The sequence below is a fragment of the Drosophila biarmipes genome, chromosome 2L (assembly GCF_025231255.1).
Source record: "Drosophila biarmipes strain raj3 chromosome 2L, RU_DBia_V1.1, whole genome shotgun sequence".
NCBI classification, from domain to species: Eukaryota; Metazoa; Arthropoda; class Insecta; order Diptera; family Drosophilidae; genus Drosophila; species Drosophila biarmipes.
This window is the reverse complement of record NC_066612.1, coordinates 8,882,414-8,902,619: the sequence shown is the minus strand read 5'-3', so window position 1 is coordinate 8,902,619 and position 20,206 is coordinate 8,882,414. Positions and strand designations below refer to the sequence as shown.

At 39.7% G+C, this 20,206-nt stretch overlaps 1 protein-coding gene across 6 annotated transcripts in view; it reads right to left on the bottom strand.

Moving 5' to 3' along the window:
* Positions 1-20,206, bottom strand: part of LOC108032523 (protein sickie) — a 168,433-nt gene that overhangs the window by 96,089 nt on the left and 52,138 nt on the right. For 4 of the 6 annotated variants that reach the window (XM_017106367.3, XM_017106365.3, XM_017106363.3 and 1 more), the window contains exon 2: positions 18,178-18,348. In XM_017106367.3, coding sequence (XP_016961856.1) covers positions 18,178-18,348 — 171 coding nt within the window. Of the gene's footprint in view, positions 1-18,177; positions 18,349-19,787; positions 19,949-20,206 lie in introns of those variants that run through there. The other 2 variants (XM_017106364.3, XM_017106366.3) reach the window with 2 other exon arrangements.

Sequence of the window (20,206 nt, the reverse complement as noted above, 5' to 3'; positions counted from 1 at the left end):
TGTTATAATAAGGGAATATGGTAACCTACTTCGAAACAATAAAAATGTTTGAGGTAACAAACCTTAGACCCTTAACCTTACCAATATGAAGTTGTAATTGGTTCATACCACACCCTAAGAAATGAGAGTTGAGTATTTGGACTCAATTAAAATATATTTTCCAAAACTTAATCACCAATTGTTTGATCTTAGAAATTTCATTGCACCTCAAAGCTCAAAAAAGTATGAAATTCTAAGAGAAAAAATACTAATTCTTGAAAATCGTATAAACGAAAGGTATGTAAAATATCTCAATAACTAATTTATTTATTTACCCAAATCATTTTCTTTTGCTAAATTAAATCTTATTTAATTTCCTAAATGTTTACCGAGGAGAACGTGCCACATCAACTCACTCTTTTCATGGGGCACCATGCCGAACCCCTTGCCACTTAATTGGGACTGCGCCACTGCCGCGGGCGGGGGTCGTCATGCACAAACAGTTGCAGAGACAATTGCACCGTTAGGAGTGCACACAAATGAATGCCCTTTGGCACCTGTCGACATCAACCTGGTTTGTCGGAAATTTTGCATAGTTTAGGCGCTCTCTGCGAAATTAGCCAATGGCCCGGGTCTGTCTCGAAACTCGGAATTCGGCATTTTGGGGATTGGGATTTGGGTTGCACTGGGCTGGGCCGAGCAGCACATTTACCTGCATTATTTGCACGTAGAAACGCCCCCCCTTCTGGGGAAAGGAGGCCGACCTGGCCGACATTAATGCATAATTTTGCCAAACTATTTTGAGGTTTGTTTGCCTGGCAGGCAAACCGCATGCAGCAGCAGCAGCATCAGTAGCTTCCCCCTTTCACCCACTCACCCTCAACCAGGCCAATTTATTTGTCATGTCAATATTAACGTCGTGCATCCACAGAGACGAATATGCATATTGAGAAAAACTAGGTCTTAAGATATAATTAAACATAATTAACATACAAGGTAGTATTTAATTTTTCAGTCGACACAGATAAAGTTTCGTTCATATACACATAAAATACTAAGTTCATATATACACATAAATTTAAATCTTTAAGATACTCTATAGCTTTTATTTACCTATTCAAAGTCAAAAACCTTAAACTAAGAATTATTTGCATTTAATATAAATTTAATTTAATTTAAGTTTTTATATATATAAAACAGGTATTAAATTAGATCTTAATAAAAATATATATAAATATCATCACATTATTTAGGATTAATTATGTCTTTAAACATACCTATTTGAAATTAGTGTTTTTTGTTTTATATAAAATGTATTCATTATAATGATATTCCAGCAATTATTACTGTTATACAATAACTAAAGATATTGCAAGTACAATTATTCAATTTATTACGTTACGTTTTAACATTAGTTTTTTTTCTGTGAATAGACGTTTAGAGAACATGTGGAAGTTGTAACTGGCTGCTTGAAGGCGAAGCATAATTTACTATGCCTTCGGTTAAATTTCGTTTTGGGATGCGGTTTTGTTGCTGCTGTCAACTTGCCGAGCTGCCAAATATTTGCCGGAATCCAGGCAACCAACTACTCAGCAATTGTGAATTTAATTAGATTTTATCGGACTGCGGGGAAATGCCGAGCAGAGGTGAAGTTGTTGACTAATGAAATAAAACGGCAGCAATTCCGGAGAGTGTCAGATTAATATACACGTGATAAACAGTTGCAGAAAGACAGATGTTAATTCTGTGATTGAGTTTCCACTCATATGGTTTCCTCATACGTAGAATCCATTTGTTTACGTTTTCGAATGGCCAATCTGCCTTAGTTTACTGCGCACCCCCAACCTATACAGTATTCAATTAGCCTGAACAAATGCGGCGCAGCTAGGCCTCAAATTATAGTCTTATGATTTCCTGTCAATCTCAATGAATGTCTCTAACTGAACTACATACTCTCCAAGTAAGAAATCGCCTGAGCAAACAAGTAATAACCATAACAACCAACTGATTTGTTGGCCAATGAAGCGTGGCTAATTGCCAGCACTCGAATACTTTAGAGTGAAAACTTGTCGACTGCTAATGAAGTCATAAACAAGATTGCAGACTATGCAAATCGTGTGTCGAAGGGCCTCTTTCCTATTCCCGATGCCCATGTTGGACCTGACATAACAATGGCCAGAAGGCGCCTTTCGGCCAGGCTAAGACCGCTGCGAAGGCGCAGCCTGTTGCCGTTTTCAACTTTTTACTTCTTACGATTTTTCAACGCCTTTGCCACAAGATTTATGGTCGCACAATGCGTGACCAACTGGCGGGAAAATAAATCGAGGAGTGGTAGTTGCTCTTAGGCTGGACCCACTGTGGGGCACGCACCTTTCTTCTCCTTGTTAATTTCGCACGAAATAAGAGTTGTCGTGCTGAAAAAATGTGCTCAATCAATACTTTTATTGCGTGCAATTCATTTTCCCTGCAACCGAAGACGCAGAAAGAAATGCAGATTCCTTAAAGCGAATTAAATTAATCGGGCTTCAGGGAATGCAACTCGACAGCGATCAGTTACAAAGTAACTACTCACTTAGATGAATTCCAAGGCTTAGTACAATAAAAGTTTTTAATTTTTCACATGCTTTTGTTTTGAACTTCTTCTGGTTAAGTATATTAAGCACATTTATATTTTATAAAATGTAATTACCAATATTTTTGCAAACATACTAGTTTAGATATTTAAGTAATGTTTATCATGAGAAGTAAACGTTTCTCCTACTTCAAATTTTATCTAAACCTTTGGAATGGCCTTAATCACTCTTTGGCCACCAGCCAAATTAAAAAGAAAACAACATTCCGGCCAGTCCCCCAGCATTTCTAATTACTCAGTTCCCGTGGCTCGGTATTCCTCGAATTGTAAAATGTGTCACACCATTCGCGCATAGAATTGCGTGGGCGTCCGCTTGGATTTTGTCAAATCTCTGGTGAATATTTTATGCTAAAGAGGCGAAAACCGAAACCGCAAAATGCAGCTGCAGATTCAGATGCAGACGGATGTGGAATGAAAATGGAAATGGCCATGCAACCGGAGGCGGTGGCATATGTGGGTGGCTTGACTGTGCGCCAGCGTCGTCATATCATCGTATCATCGTCATCATCAACAGCATTGTAATCTGCGGCACGATCATCATCCTCATTGAGATTTATGTTTGTTTTTATGCTGCTGCCTGACATTTCCGCTGCGCTTCTTCAATCAAAAGACGAAGAAGCGCAACCTAAAAAAATAAAATAAAATCTGCACGTAGCGAATAAAAAATAAAATCAAGAAAACCCCCATCTGTCGTATCTGGACAGAGTGACAATGTGAACCAAAGTGGCAAACAATAAAAAGCAAGCCGGGGCGATAAATGATAAGGCACGTCGACTTTGCTGATTGCAGTTCGAGTTGGACTTGCAGTTTCTGCTCAAGTTGAAGTTGCAGCCAGTCGGGCAGGGCTTAATGAATGGGACTCCGGCCCACTTGGTTTTGGAGTGGCCAGGATTGCAGGGAAATGACGTGCTGCAGCCATTGTCCATCTTGAACTGATGGAGTGACGGCTCTCTATTGAGCTGGGCTCCTTTGAAGGACTCCACAGCCCAGGGAAATCATTCACGTGCAATTAATTAAGCCATTAGGTTCTGTTCAGGTGGGATCGAGCAGCTATGTAAGTAGCCCAAGTCCAAGTGCAATTAACTTGGAGTTTCGAGAAAACGAAAGGGCTTTCGTAAATAGACTGATTAAATAAAAGCAAGGGGTATAACCCAAGGTTTTTCTCTTCGATAACCACAATAGTGTCTTTTATTCTTATACATTATGAATTATAAAGTTTTTAACCTTCCACCAACAATTCGCAAAGTCACCTCCCCTGTTCCTGCCTTTTGTTTTATCTGATTTTCGTGCTACTGCCATATTTTGTTCTTCCTAGTTATTATTAAACGTATTTTGATTGCCGGTTAGCTGAGCTACCTAAAAGTAACTTCCTCGCTAGAGCGTCCTATATAATTAATGTGAATTTCGCCCACAAAGTTTGCCAATGTTTTGCCCTCTGGCGAACCAGCGAAAAAAAAATAAATATCCCACCAAAACTGCTGTTTACTGAAGTTTGCCGACCATCGAGGGGCCCTCTAACAAGCCCAGCGAAAAACCGAAACAAAATAACCGCAAGCCATAATAAATGAAATCAAATAATTTGTTTGCTTTTGTCAAGGAATTTGTTGTGGCCACACAGAGAACACCAAGGGGTATTTTAGGATAGTGAACGAATATGTGATGATCTGATATATAAGTAGGATAAAGATTCGGTTTTGGTATGATCTTTAAGGAATACATAACATCATATTGAAAAACAGTTTTTCTTCTAATCAAGAAGGGTATTATATTATAATATTAAAATATTATATTGGGATAAACAAGCTCAGAAAGAAGTTAAAAAAATTATATATAATTATATACCAAATTGTTTGGAACCCAAGAGGTTTTTAGTACCTTATATACCGCCTATAAAACCCTTGTTTACAGGGTACCTCCGATTTTGGTTCACACACTGCCCAGAACCAAGGCGATACAATCGAAGTCGTGCTAATTTGTAGCGCCCATTTCCGTTCTTTATGTGTCGGCGGGTCCTCCGCGGGTCCTTTGGTGGGACTTTTTTTTACTACCCGCAACCTCCGATTCGCGGTGTGCGGTCCACGAAAGTTTTTCTTTATTGATGCCCCACAATTAGCACGCCGCAAAGCCGCCCGTCCGATTTCCGTCGTAAACAAAGCTTAACGCCCTTTAACCAGACCAGACTCGGATACTTGGTAAACAAAGTACACAAACCGCAAATAAACCAGCGACCTTGACTGCAGACCAATCATGGGTGCGATGTGGTGACCAGCCATGTGGATGACCACCAACTGGCCAGTGGCCGCCAGCACCAACTGCAGCCGAACTGAGTCACCTCTGGAGCAGCGAACCGGTTTCACATTCAGCATTTGGCCGGGACGGCAAAAGGTTCTTTGAACCTTCCGTTCTGAATTCGTTGATGGATTTATTTTGTGTTTAATGCGGCCGATTGTCGAGTAACGCGTGCCGTTTTTTCGAAATTTATTTCAAGGGAAGCCCGCCAGTTGACAGAACTAATGGGCTGCGTTAATGATGAGGTATTAAAAGAATGCTAAGGGTAGTATCTCGGCGATATCTCCATGAAATATGGCACGGTATTCAAAAAGTTGGTCTAATAAAGTTTTATAGAATGCCTCAGCGATAGATCAAAGGAGTTAGGCACTAAGGGTTCAGAGAATGATGGTCTAATCTATTTTTCAGATAAATAAATTTAAAATGTCCAAGAAATTAGAAAAGAAAAGAATTTTAGATATTTTTTTAATAGATAATTTTAAAAGGTGTACGTCATTTTATAAAATCCTCTTTTTATTATAATCGTCAAAACTTGAAAGTTCTTTAAATTAAAAAGAATTTCTTTCATTAAAGTTGCCTGTTTATTTTCGCAATAAATCACCAAAAGACCAGATAATAAATAACTGCCTTATTGTGCAGACCCTAAAGTGTTAATACTCCAAATAATGATAAATGGATAACTTTACAATTAATAAGAAGGTATTTTCCAACTATAAACTATACAGAAAGGCAGACGATTTAGGGCTGGCATAACATCTGCATTAGCCACCCACTAATTGAGGTCTAGGCTCTCTCCGCCTAATTGGCAACCGAAATTTATGGCAGCGAAAAACACTTTCCACACCTTTGGGGCCGCCACAATGCCGGCAATAATTGGGAACAATCGGGCTTCGAGCAATGTTTGCCGTGTGCAAATTGGACAAATGTGTTGCGGAAGTTGTTAGAGAACCATGGAGGAGCAGGGGGTCTTTGGACGAGACACAGAATTCCATTTGCCATTCCATTGAGTAGCAAATCGGAAACAGACAAAACCAGCATGACATGACCGTGTTTCGACCAAGTTTCGCCTTTGGCATTAATGGGTAACTAACTTGACAATGCGGTCCGACGATTAGCAAGAGGTTTTTCTGCTCTGTCCGCTCTGATGGTGTTTTAAATTTCTCTTTGCATAGCATAGAAATGGAGAAAGAAGACATGAACCATGGTTGGTTAGAAAAAGGTAGATGAAAATTGAAGTTCGAGAAACCATTACCAGTTTTGCAATAAAAACATGGATTCTTAGGAAAAAGTGGTTGTACTTTAAAAAAAAGTAAACTATTTAGTGGTAGCTTAACATTTTTTTCCTCAAATGACATCTTACTAAATGGTAGTTAAATAGATTTTATAATCTATTTATTTATTAACCTTTATAATGGAATACAAAGTTTAAAGAAAATAATATATTAAAAATCTTTTTTATTTTTTATTTACCATCAAGCTTTTTTTTACCCATTCCATTTCGTAAAACAGTGCAAGTTGTTGTTATGTTATTCTTTTTCTAATTGTACATAAATATTTATATGATCTGATTTCTCAGCAGATGGTTTTTCTAAACTGAAACTTTGATCCACTAATATCTTTTGGGATTAACTCCAATTTCCCCCTAATTTCAGTTTGGTATGCCGGATCACACTTGCCTGTTGTTAAATATTTTGGAAGTCTCAATTAATCCAATTCCTGCGCCCGTTTGGAACACATGACGCACACGGTGACTCACCAACTCCACCGCTTTGCAACTTCATTGGCCCCGCGGGCCAAAGTCCACGGGCCAGGCCGCTCCGAAGTTGCAACAGCCGTTTGTCTCGTGGCTGCGGCTTCAACATTTATCCGGCTAGACAAAAAGCCTAATTCTGTCTGGCCAACCAGCTGTCAGCTGCGCCGCACATACATGTCTATGTATCCACAATGCCTTCCCACTAAAAGGAGATGGATCCGGCCTCAGGAAAATTAAATTTAATACTTGCCAGTCTGCCCGCCCAAATCTTGTTAAATTAATAAACTTCCCAGTCACTATGGCACTCGGCGGTTGCAGTGGCAAGTCGGGCTCGATTTGACGCTCAATTTGGTGGCTTAGGCTTAGGAGTTAAGCCCGGTCTTAGCCTGCCACGGATGATGATGAATCGCCAGCGGTGGCCGAAGCTCATCGCAGTGTCAGTGATAAATAAAAGCTCATTAGTTGGCCCAATCTTTTGGCTCCCAGCCAACACCCCCCGCTCCTCGGAATCAACCGAAAAATGGGCAATTGAACAATCTTGACAGATAGCCAGCCATTGACTTTTCGGTTTCCCAGAAAGCCCAGCGGGTAGCTCTATAAAATCACGTTAACTGCACACGAAATCTGCCCAAAAAACCACCCAAGAGCTGGTATCGCTGGGGGATTAGTTCAACGAAATTTAATAAGCCCCCGTGTTAACAAAGGTCAATAGCAATAATTATGTAATTTGTAGTTAGAATGGGCATTTTATTGCCAACCTCTGAAGAGCCACCGCCGTCAGAGCCATTCACATTGACAATAAGAGGCAATAGAATGACAATAAACTTGGCCAACAATACGGAGAAATGGGAATGAAAAGGTAATTTTATGTATGGAGAGTACGTTGAGAGTGGAATTGGAAGCAGTGGCGGCGGTTTCAGAACGAAGGGGGGTTTACAAGAAGGCTTAGCTTTTAAGTTGATATGGGTAGGTTAAATATTAATGAATCATTTTTGGGATACTTTTTCTTTACTTATTTTTTTTGTTTCAACTTTGGAGACAGAAATAATAATGATCATATTGCAAGAAATGAAGAATAGAATATTATATCCTCTTATTATTATAATATTTTCATGCACAATTGGCCCTTTTTAACACATTTCCTGGCATCGATTTTCCGCTTCTGATTGATATCCATGAAATCCCCATTGACCCATTGACTTCTATTCCTTTTCTTGCATATTACTACCTGTGTTGAGCCGCCTCCATTCACACCGCTTGCAGCAGACCCCCCGCGGCTAGTACTACGCCACTGAACCGGCGCAGCTGTGCCCCGATTTTAGCCGGAATAGATGGGCACGTAGCCGGAGTTTTGCCGCACACGCCTAGCCACAAAGAGCCAAAAATTACCTACATGTGGGATATGTGTGTGGGTGAAAAGGTGAGCCGAAAGAAGGCCTACATAGAGGGCGGGGGGAATAAAGGTTCCCAAAAGCGGGGAGGGAAAGTCGTAAAAATGACGTGGCTAACAGGACACAGATGGGGGGCGGAGATCGAGGACGATAGCCTAACAAGGGGCGTGGCAATCGCGCCTGTCATAGGGATTTTTTACTGCGTTTCCTTCACCTTTTGACAGTTGTGTCATGATAATTAGTTTTGGCCTGGCATACGTCTACTCCAGGCTGGCGGGGGTGTCATGCCTTCTTTTTTATGACTCCTCGCATTGTTTATGTTGATTTGATGTTAATTTAACGTAAAATTGATAAATATCTCGAAAGTAAAATGAGGGAAGCCATGGGGGAATGGGTCAAACATTTTCATTTACCTCTTGAATTGGGTTTTTTTCGGCTGCTGTTGTGTTAGCTACTTGAGGTTACTTGACCTGCATACGTCGATGGCACGGAATGGTTTTCGTTTCTCTTGTTTGTTTTTGAGTTACGTTATTTCTTCGTTTTTATTTTTTCGAGTTTAATTGGAGCAAGGCAAAAAGAATACGGCACTTGAACGAAATTTTTAATTGATATAATCTATTGCGGAATTCGCGCACAAAGATGTATGTACCACAGGCACATTTAAGGCAATCAACGCTCGCCATTAAACAAATGAAATTTCCTTTCCCAAGCTTGCTAAATCATCGACGAAATTTGCATGATATCAGCATGTACACTGGCAGAAACTAGAGCTAGGCACTGTATTTTTTTTTTTTTGTTTTTTTATGGGCACTTGGCACTCTCAATTAGCCAATCATATGCTTTTAATTAGCAATCAATTTTATTCGCTCTTCTGTATTTAAATCCCGCGTAAACTCAATATGTTTTGAGGCAACTGAAAAACACGCGACACTTTGGAGCGATGAAAAACCCAACTAACGTGAGCAACAGTTGGTTGTCTACTGACTCGAAACTCGTAACCGGCAAAGTATCTTCGATCGCACCATCGATTCCTCGGCTGACTTCGGCTTGGGCTTCGGATCCAGCGTTTTGATTGTTTTGGGTAGTATCATCTGTTTTGGCCTTTGTTTTGTTTGTCCATTGATCGCACAGCTGTGAGAACAGACGGGTTTTGAATGTTGCCAGACTCGTGTTGAGATCGCTGGGAAATGTTGCTGGAAATGTTTACGGACGGTGCTGGCACTTCAGCGGGACTGTTGGGTATCCAAAAGTAGCTATTTTTCAATCTTAAAGATACTTTTTTTCATTTTTTACCATAGTTTTTCGTCTTTAAGTTAAAAGTTTTATCCATTTTTATATCTATATATTTTTATATTTTATTATATATTCTTTTCTTATTTATAGTACTATTATATTTTAAAATATATTTTTCTTATATTTTTTTAAAACTCTTTATACACTTTTTTCCCAAGATAACCCTAAGCTTTAAAGATTTCATAAGACCGAAACCCGTCAGATTTTGTTGCTGAGAAATGGTACTAGCCACAATGCGTATTTGTTGTTGCTGCCATCCCCAGACATAAACACATTTCAGCTCTGTTCTTCAATTTTGATTTCTGTGTTTTTTCTGGCAGTTGTGGGGGTGTGTGGAAAAGGGACGGCACTCGACTGTCTGCCATATCGTTCTGGGAGCAATGAGTAAACAATTTTTAAATGGAATTTTCAATAAGTCATCAAAGAGGTACGCGGGCCGTGTATCCCACAGCATCTCATTGCCTTTGTCTTGACGGATCACCTCTTGTTTGTGTTCCCCTGAATGGGCTCGTAAACTGCGACTGTCCCACATGCCACATCCCAAAGATGAGCCCAGCGATCTCGGGCGTAATTCATTCATTCGACGAGTTCAATAGTTTCATAAATTTTAATTGCAAAAACGTGCAAGACAATGGCCCAGGAACAGAACCAAACTCACTGCCAAGTGAATAAGTAGGCCAAGCTGTGCATTTTGTTCTTTTCAGTTGCGATTTACATGGCACAGCGAACTCGCGAGTCAACTGGCAATTAAAGAAACCACAACCACTGCCGAATGAATGGCAAAAGTGGCAATCGATAAATCTATATGATGATCACGAACTGTTCGCATCGCCAAATATAAGAATTAGTGGAACATGGGGTGTTTCGGTATCTTCAGATACTCTTTGGAAAATAATTTGTATGCATATTCTAATGTATATTACTCATTGGAATTATTATTTTATTTATATAGTATGCTACAAGAAAAATTCCCTTTTGTTAATATTTTTAAGATTTCACACATTTTTGTTCCTTTTTATTTAAGTGACTTTAAGAACAACCCATATCTTATAGTTATTATACTTTCATCCATACAAGACCATGAGCATTTGCGCCATGCTGGGATGCGAGATCATTCCGTAGATCGTGAAGATACGATCCCCCATGTAACCCCGACAATGCCAATCTTAAAGCATGTGGGTGGCTTTTCCACAAAATCCAAATCGATGATAAATTGCAATGAACTTCTCGGTGTGGCCTCCAAAAAACGATGTCAACAAGAAGTTCGCTGCACATAAATTTGGAGAAACGAGACCACAGTGGAAATAACCGGGGGGAAATGAAAGAAATATGCCGGCTGGGTCAACCTGTAGCCAGAGAGCAAAGACTGCCAAGTGTATAGAACATGCAGAGGCCTTTGGAAGACTGCATCTCCGTCTAAATTTAGATAAAACATCTTGCCGAGCACTCGAAATGAGGTCGATGCTATGTTCCGCCCTTTTGAAGTCGCTTTCGGGGAGGCACATAGTGCAATTAGAGGAGCATCAGCATCAGCAGCAGCCCAAACTGGGGATTCTGGGGCCCCGTGTCTAATTAAGTGCGTGAATCTTGGCAAGAGTTGCTCAAAAAAACCGAAAACGAACGAAAATAGAAATGTATTTCCACACACATAACACATTTTGGACCAGGTCCAAGACTTGGAGCAGTTTAGCCAGCCAATTGAAGTGTAATTCACTTCCGCTTTTGTTTGTTGGCCAAACAACCAGTCGGAGAGCCAGAGCCCAGAACGCAGAACCCGAAACCATAACCGCAGCGAAAACAAAATCCAGACAGACCCAAAGACCGTGACCATGTCCATTTCCATGTCCATGTCAACTGGCCCAGCAGGCGACAACGGGCAAACATCTGTCCAAGTCCAGTTATCAGTGGAGCTAATGCCCCGGCCAGTAGGGGTCCTTATGGGCAGTGGCTGGTGGGACGTGGGTTTTTCGGTCTGGATCTGGGTTCCGGATTCTGGGGATTGCCCTTTCCCAATGACAATTACCGGGTACGACCACAGTTAAGTACCAGACGGGGGCTTTTCCGCCGCACGCCCCTTGCGAGCTGGTGGAAAAGCTAAACAAAGTTCTCGGCACAGAGAAACACACACGACCGAAGGGGGATTTACATTTGTAATTAGAAAGCTTTGGCAAAACTTTGACGAATGAACAGCCAAAAAAAAGCAAAACAGAAATCCAGCGAAATGAACTCGGAACGTTCTCCTGGATACCCTTAAATAAACATTTTAAGATGGTATGTTTCTAGTGTCATAAAGATAAAATGGTTAACTAAATTAATATATTTTTTCTCTTTTATTCATTTCAAAAATATATCACTATTGGTTCTTTTTAAAGCTCCATACTTATATTAAAACAACAAAAATTATATATTAGAAAATGTTATTTAAAGCACCAAACTAAATAAAACTTACAAAAATAAAGAAATTGAAAATTTAGCTTGTTGGTTTATAAAGTATCATCTTAAAATATTTTATATCTCACTTTAATAACAAATTTTTTATGTAAAGATATAAATATATAAATTCTTCTACAGTTGTTTTCCGTGTCAAACCTTTTTTAATTAAACCTTAGTATTCTAAAACTTATTTTTTGTCAACGAACAGACCAACCATAACTTTCTGTTGCCAACTTGTGCATTGCAGTTAATGCCTCTAATTCACTGGAAGAGCACTACTGAGCAAAATAACAAACTAATGAAATAATGTTGTGGCCTTACAGTTTTCGAGATGGCTCAATTTGGCCAAAACCCCGGCTTACATGGCGTATGATAAACAAACTTTCGAGGCGAATCAAGTGCACTTGTCCCGTTGACCAACAGAAACTTGGCTTATGGAACCCGCTTAAAGGGGGCTTAGTCTTGTTTCAGATGTTTCTAAGTGAAAGGAATTGGCCTTTAAGTGGAGGGCGCAACTAAAGTTTAGTGCGGCAACTGTACTTGAAAGTTTCCGCTGGCGTATCACGTGCCGCGACTAATTTATGCAACAGAAGGCGCAGCCATTGATTGGTGGCCACGCCCACTTTTCCACCCAGTTTTCCAACCCGTGCCGCCCCCCATTGTTTTCTTGCCGTACAAGTTAATTTGTGTGCCGGAATTTATGGATGCTGCACGTGCAAAAAAGACCGGGATGGGCCTCCCAGAAAGTTTTTTACCGCCTGATTTGTGGTTACAAAACTTTTTTGTAATTCTTTTCTTGTTTTTTTGTTTCTCGTTTTACCTACCAATGCCACGCAGTTGAGAATTGCAAAACATAGAAAAGAGCAGAGTTGAATTTTTATTTTCATTCTATTTGTTTAACCCATAAAGCTGCAGAAGATTGTGCAAGCCAGAAGTCGACTAAATTTAGCCAATTGAAATGTACACAGAAAAAAGCTTAGTGCCCCCGACCAGCATTTGTGGCATTGTTAACTTTAATGTGGAGCCGTAAAAAAGAATCTATGCTTTGTTTACCATGGCAACGATGCAGGAAGAGCGAAGGAGATGGTATTTGGGCTACGAGAAGAATTTCCCTAAAAATAAATCAAAGTCTGCTGCATTAATGAACTTCAATTTGAGGCCAGATGCTGCATCCCCGGTGCAAACACGGGAAAGGGGGTGGGGAAACCCATCCCCAGTCTGCCTGCCACCTAAGCAGATTTCATTTTAGATAAAGCAAACGTAAGCTTTTCCATTGAACTACGAGCATTGAAAATGCCCGGACAGGTGAAGAGATGGAAAAGCCAACGAAAGAGGTTTAGGAAGAGGATCTACTGGAAAGCTGCACGAAATTTTTATGCATTTGCATTTATCTCAAGTGGGCTTCGACGTGTAAACTGATTGGAGCAGTAATTTTTTCAAAAAGATCAAAATTGGCTGGGCATTAGGAATTTATCAGGGAAAGTCCCTGAAGGTGATGGCTAGCTTAAATATTATAAAACAGATTGCATAAATAAATCTCGTTTTTCACAAAGAGATTAAACTACTTAAACTTTGTAGAGAAGACTGAAAATAGTAGTGCTTAAATGAAAAAAAACAACGGAAACTGAGATTCCAAGTAGCTTTAAATATTAGAATAACATTGCTCAAATAAATCCCTGGTTTTTCACAAAGCTGTTGAGCTACCCAAATTCTCTACCTGAATTTCGTTTTCCCCTTAAAGTTGCTCTGCAATTTCGCATAGTTTGCCCCTGCACTTTGCATATTATTTGCTCAACTTTTTAAGCACTTAAATCCGTTTAAGCCTGAAAAGAAAACCCCAAACTCTCGCATACGACTTCAATCAGGGCATTTATCAAAAACAACAATGGCAAAGGATGACTCCTGCGAAAGGCAAATCAGTCAAGCGCATTAAATTGTGCTATTGTTTTAGTTTAATTACATAATAATTGCCTTCGACGTTGTTGTGTGTACATGTTTGTCTACGGCTAATAACTGCAAGAGGCTTATGGTAAAAAGCCACAACAACTCCGGCAGAAGCGTAATCAATGCCGGACGAATGGCCTTAGAAATTGGCTACAACGGGCGTTTCTTGGCCTGCAGAAGACAGGATAAAGGGTAAATGGACAAAGCAGCAAGACGGGCAATTATGTAAGACACAGCATGTGCTTATTTTGATTTAATTTCCCATTTAAGACTCTGCCAGCACGTTATTTACATATTTGATTGGGAAAATCCTCATGTGTGAGTGAAAAGAGGAAGCGTTCACCATTTTACAATTTTACCTTTTTGACTTGCAGCTTCCACATGTTCCCTTTGTTTGGTTCGAGAGTGGAAATCAAATTAGTAGCGTAGTAAAATTCATTTCAGTAAATTTGCACAAATTGCTCTTTGTTACGGCAATGACTCAGCTGAAGGCAGGACTTTAAAGACAAAGTGGTGGGGGTCCAGACAAAGGGCTACTTTAAGATTTATGTAGCCCTTGTTCTGGTTCCTCAAAATAGGTTTAGGCAAATGCAATTATTTTACTGCACTTGGAACATGTGTCTTACGCAATGAAATTATAAAGTTGGTAAAGAAATTAAATAGAAGAACAGAACAATGAAAAAATTGTCCTATTCCTATTCTTGAAGTAAAAAACAACTGTTTAACAATAAATCAATGTTCATATGAATTGGTTATAAAATTAGTTTCGTCCTTAAATACAAAAATTAAAATGTTTTTTGGGAAAATATTGTTGTTATTTTTATTGTTGTTTCATAAATGGCAAGCTAATTTAAACTAATGTGCCATTTAATACAAGAATAAATAAATATTATTATTAAATATTATTGCTCAGTTTTATTCGATCGAGAGAGTTTACTGAAAAATGGAATAATAAAAATTGGTTAGCGTTTTTAAAAGATTTATCTAGCAATATACGCTCAAACAAAACAAGTTCATAAAAAATATGACATGGAATAAAAGAAGAGATACATATTTCCTCCACTCCTTTTCTCACCAATTTATTGTTCAATTTATTCGAACAAAAATACAGGAGGGACCACTAAAAATGGTGCATCTCCCAGTGAAAACCGCAGAACTTTTTTAACGACTCCGTTAACTGCTCCGTGTTAATAAGAGTGCAGTTCAAACGGCATTGCGATGTGGGCGAACTTTAAGCCACCTCTTCAACCCTTCAGCTTTCAGCTTAAACTCCTTTTCTGCGGCCTTTAATTTGGATGCCTGGAAACTTTGGCTTTCGGTTTTTTCTCCTACGCGTTGGCAAGTGCCGTCGCCCAAGTTGACTTTGAACACTTTTACGTTTCGCTGATTTTTCAAGAGTTTGGTTTTCCATTTTTTCGCCGTGGTTCTGGCTCTGGCTCTGGCTCTGGCCACATTTGACTCTGGCCCGATTCGGATCCTTGGGCTCTTTCAGCTGCTCCTGCCGCAGCCTGTTCCTTCGCCATCGTCACTCATTAGAAAAACGTTGCAAAAGTCGAAAAAAATGTGCACTACGTGTTGCAGGGGCGAGCAAAAAATGGAAACCCTCATGTAAAGTTTGCACTGGCAAAAAGTAAGCTTGCAGGGGGAAAAAAGGTAAAGTCGGTGGAGAAAAGACCAAGAAAAGTTTATTACAAAGTTTGGACTGAAACACGCGCCAAAGAAAGGAGAGCGCAAACTAAAGTTTAATATTTGATTTAAAAGTTGATAAAATATACTTTAGTCTGCACTCAATGCACTCAGCACGGTGTTATTTGTTTTTATTGAATTTGTTCAAATGTGTCTTGGCCAGATTCCCTTGTTCTTCGTCCTTTTTCGTACTTTTTCGTCCTTTCCCCGAGGTTTCATTTTTTTCCGGCCAAGCTGCAATACCACGTGGATTTCTCATTTCGCCATGCAAATATGAAAAACAAATGGGCAAATGAATGAAGAGCGCGTCGAGTGAGGAGAAAAAGCGCTGCCCTGAAAATGGTAAAATTTTCAAATGCATTGTTTGCCGGCTTTGAAATGGAAAACACGAGTAGTGAGCAATAGTGGGCATTGTTATGAGCCAGGACATGGAATGCAGTGGCGGCGGTCGCGAAAAGGGGGGCAGCAAGCCAGGTATAAAGCCAGGGGGGTCGTAGCCTAGGTAATAGATGGAGTTGTAAAGGTAGTCTCCATGGGGAATCAGTGGACACAATAAACCGAAATTAAATGACACAGAACGCGAAATTATTCAACAGGGAATAACAATTGAATTCCAGGAAATGTTTATACAAGCCCTGCAATTAAAAACGATGTATTTCGCTTTTTTTTACATTTGACTGTCATTAAAAAAAGTAGAATTAAAAAAAGCGTAAATGAAATTAAATGTTGAGTAACCTTCTAGCTCATCAAAAATGCTTTAGACGTGTCTTTCGCCAAATATAAATTTCTAAATAATCACCCAATAGCTCTTACACTTGTTAAAACAAACACAAAATTCATTAGTCACAAACTAAGCTTTTATTGATTTGCACACATTTATCCAAAATTTGTATTTTCTTCAAAGTTGCACCTAGTCGAATGGTTAAACAAATGCGGCGGGGTTTAAATAGAGGTGGATTTAATTTGTGAATTTCATTTTTGTATGCAAATATATGTTCCTGTTTGCCTGTTCCGCCTGCAGTTATTTGCATTTCCATTCGCAGTGGAAACTAGCACCTAAACGTATAAACGATGCCAAAACCATCGAATAAACTGAAAAATTTCGCATGCTACCTACTAATTTTGGTTATATTTTTTATTCCATTCTTTTATTCGTCTATATTTGAACGCCAAATTGGCAAATTGAGTTTGTTAGTCCAAGCTACTGCTCGTCAACTATATGTATAGAAAGATATATGTGGAAATGTGCATTGGATTGCATGGCTTCGAGCTTCTTCATCTCAAATAAACCCAATTTGGCGCCCATGTCACATACGTCAACGCGACGGGGCACGCCCACTTTTGGGGGCAAGTTTCGCCGGCAATTTGTCAGCTATTTTTTCGCTTTTCCTTTTTTCCATTTTTTTTTTGGTTTTTGTTTTTCCGATTCTTATATTTTCCTTTGCTGCATCACGTGCCACAGCGGCGCACGTTTAGCTGAGCTTATCATTTTCTCAAAGACTTTGTCTCTTGCCACATCTAACTCGCAGTCGCCGTCGACTATTTAATATGCAAAACGTCAACTAACCAAAAACTGACAAAGTTGAAATAAATTTTTATTTCATGGTCCCGCCTTTCGGAGTCTGTTTATATATCGGCAATGAACTTGCCGCAGAATCAGCGCAAGACCGACGAAAATATGCCAAAACCTTGGGGGCCTTTGGCTCCTAAGCTGAAAGCCGAAGGCAGCCAGAGCCTAGCGAAAGCATTTCTTTTTTGGCAGTCCTCTCACGTAGCAGACAGAAAGTAAAATAGGAAAGAAAAAACCTGATAAATTCACCGCTGTGCGGGAAATCCTAGTGGCATCCGAAAAACCAAAACTTTTTAATTTTAATTTTAATTTCATAAATGCAGCGGAGTGCAGCCATCGTAGCTGCATCTGCGAAATCGTTGTCATCATCGCAATTCAATCAGAGGAACCGGAGGAGCAACTGCCACCTGGCGCCAAATTGCTTAGTGCGGCGGAAATCATCATTTTCCAACTGGCAACTGGTAACTGAATTGCGGAGCTGTCGCCGCAGCACGGATGAAAAAGTTTGTCATACGCCCCGTGGTACGGCCAACACGGCGTATGACGGATCCACCTCTCAAATGCACGCCACACTCAAAGGGCTGTGTGTGTGGAATATTTTCACGTTTAGCCGGCATTTGCATATGCCGGATAATGGTCTGGCTTTGCCGGCCTTTCCCCATTTTCCATTTAGTTTTCCTTTTGCCGTGTAAAAAACAATTAACGCAAAAAATGGGAGTGACTCATGAGCCTTTCGGATGAAATAATCAACGCTTAGATTTTTTCACGTTTCCAAGGGTATGTCACTGGTGCGGCAAATGAGCAAAATGCCAAAGGATTCCAGCTAGTCACTGCCTAATGGAAGTTTTTCCTGCACTTCACTGTGGTGGTTAACCACCTTTAATTCAAATTAATCGAGTTGGCTTGAAGAGGTTTCGGTCCAAGGGAAAAATCAAATAAAATCGATTAAAAATTTATGTAATCAAATATATTGTGTTTTTAAAATATTGAGTTTATATTGGATTATGTTTATTTTCAACAAATTTCAACAGATTTGTTGTCTTTTAGATGGTATACCTTTTTGGAAAAATAACTTTGCAAGGCTAGTAAAAGTATCTAATTTATAGAAATAATCTCCATTGACTATATATATAGTAAAAGTTTGTAAATTTGATTTTTATATATAATTTTCCCCAGCTAAAGCCAGATATAAGCACCATAAACTTACCATTTGCTGTTGACTCTTTGGCTTCTTGACCAGATCGGGCACCTTGAAGCTGGTGACCGCCTCGATGACCTCGGCCAGCAGAAGGCCATCCCGACAATCGGCCGAGAGATCAGTGACCTTTCTTTTCGATTTGGCACGTTCCAAGTAATAGTTGGCCCAGTCGGTGTATATCTGCAAGCAGGGATTAAAATATATGAATTTAAATGGCTACTAAACGGCAGCCTAATGGTCCATTCAGGTTGTAATTAAGAGCTGAGCCAGCCCGCCCAGCTGCACAAACTGCAGTCTTTTACGCAATTTTGCTATCAGGAAATCATTAGCCACCCAGACTTTCGGCCGAGAGCGACATATGCACAACGAGTTTAGCAAACAAATTAAAATTGAAGACATTTCCGCCCATGGAGAGCCCTTGGAAGTCGTTAAGAAAATCTGTGCAACAATTTTGGCTAAACGAAAAATCCTTTTTATTTCTTTGGCAGCCCCAGTGGCCTTATCCCTATCCTTATCCCACTTCCATCGCCCATCCTTCGCCATGTCCTGCAAGTTTCATTTGTTGTCTTGGGATGTCCTTGGCCTGGTCTATCCTTCATCTGTCTGTCTTCCTAGATTTGGTTACATAAATTTAACTACCATGGCTACAAGTTTTGTGATATTATGTTGAATGGGAGCTGTGCAGCTATGGGTAATTTGATCTTTAAATGCCTTGGGTCAGTTGGACTATTAGTTTATTTGGTTATATAGAGAATATTTACAACAGATGTTGTGCGGAAATATTTTCTTTAACTTAAGAGCTTAAAATATATTATATTAACGAGTAAATATTTTTTAAAAATATTGAAAGTGGGATTGCAACAAAAAGCATCTCTCATACACTGTCCCTCGCCTAACTTCTGATCTCCAGGGTATTTGAACTTTACTTTTTTGTTTCTGGCAAGGGCATTATTAGCTTTCCAGACATTGGCCGCCCTCACGTCGTTAGCCACATCCTTACATAGTTTTATTATGCCCCCTGCCAGTGGGTAGACTTTTCTGCATATGCATGCGACACATTTTATGTTCGCCTTGCTTGGCAATAAAAATATCTTGCATTGTACTTTTGCTATCTGCTGCTATCTTCTGCCAGCCTTCTGTTTGTCTAGCTGCCATTCTGTTATTGTCCCCCGGTTCGGGCCCTCTATTGTTTAGCCATATTCCATTTCCGACCAAGTTACGAGCGGGCTTTACTTCTCAAAGGGCCAGACACACAACAATGGACCTGGCCCAGGACTTTCAGCTTGCTTATGCAACTTTTCCGCATTTTTCAGTTGCTTTCGTTAGGCTCGGGATTTGGCTTTGGCTTTGGCATTGGCTTTTGGAACAATAAACTGAAAACTTGTTAGTGGAAAATAGCCGGGCGAATGTCAGTGTCACCGGCTTGTAGCACATGTACTGCCAGGACTCCCCACAGTGTCTGTGTATCCAAGAGATACTTTTGTTTATGAAGCGACATTTTTTCCACTTTCCACACTCGCTATGGCAACATAAATTTAGTTAGCTGTGCCGAGCACAAAAAGCGACTCTTTCGCTAATTAATTTAGTTCCATTAGTAGAGTCTCGCCCCTTATACAAACCTCTGCATAGTCACGCGTCAGGATGCCGTTGATATTATCGCAGGATCCTTGGTAGCTCACACAGCGACCCAGCATTTTTTCCGAGTTGAAAAGGTCCACTGATTGATGGAGTTGATTACTTTTTATTTACACTTTTTTACACATTTTGTTTGCATTTACAGCGAGTCATTTATCAATCGGAATGGGAAAGGGCTTTAAACGTTTGATTTTAATATTAAATTAAGGGCCAGTCAAATATAACAATGGTCTAATTAAAGTTTTTTAATCATTTAAAGGGTTAGGAAATACCAAGTTCATAAAACAGTACTTTAAAATGCCTAAGCTAGACCATCCTAAACGAAATCTCTCCAACAATACCCGCCTCTAACAGCAGCCATTTATTATACTCCCGTACTTATCACACATTATGCACCTTTCAA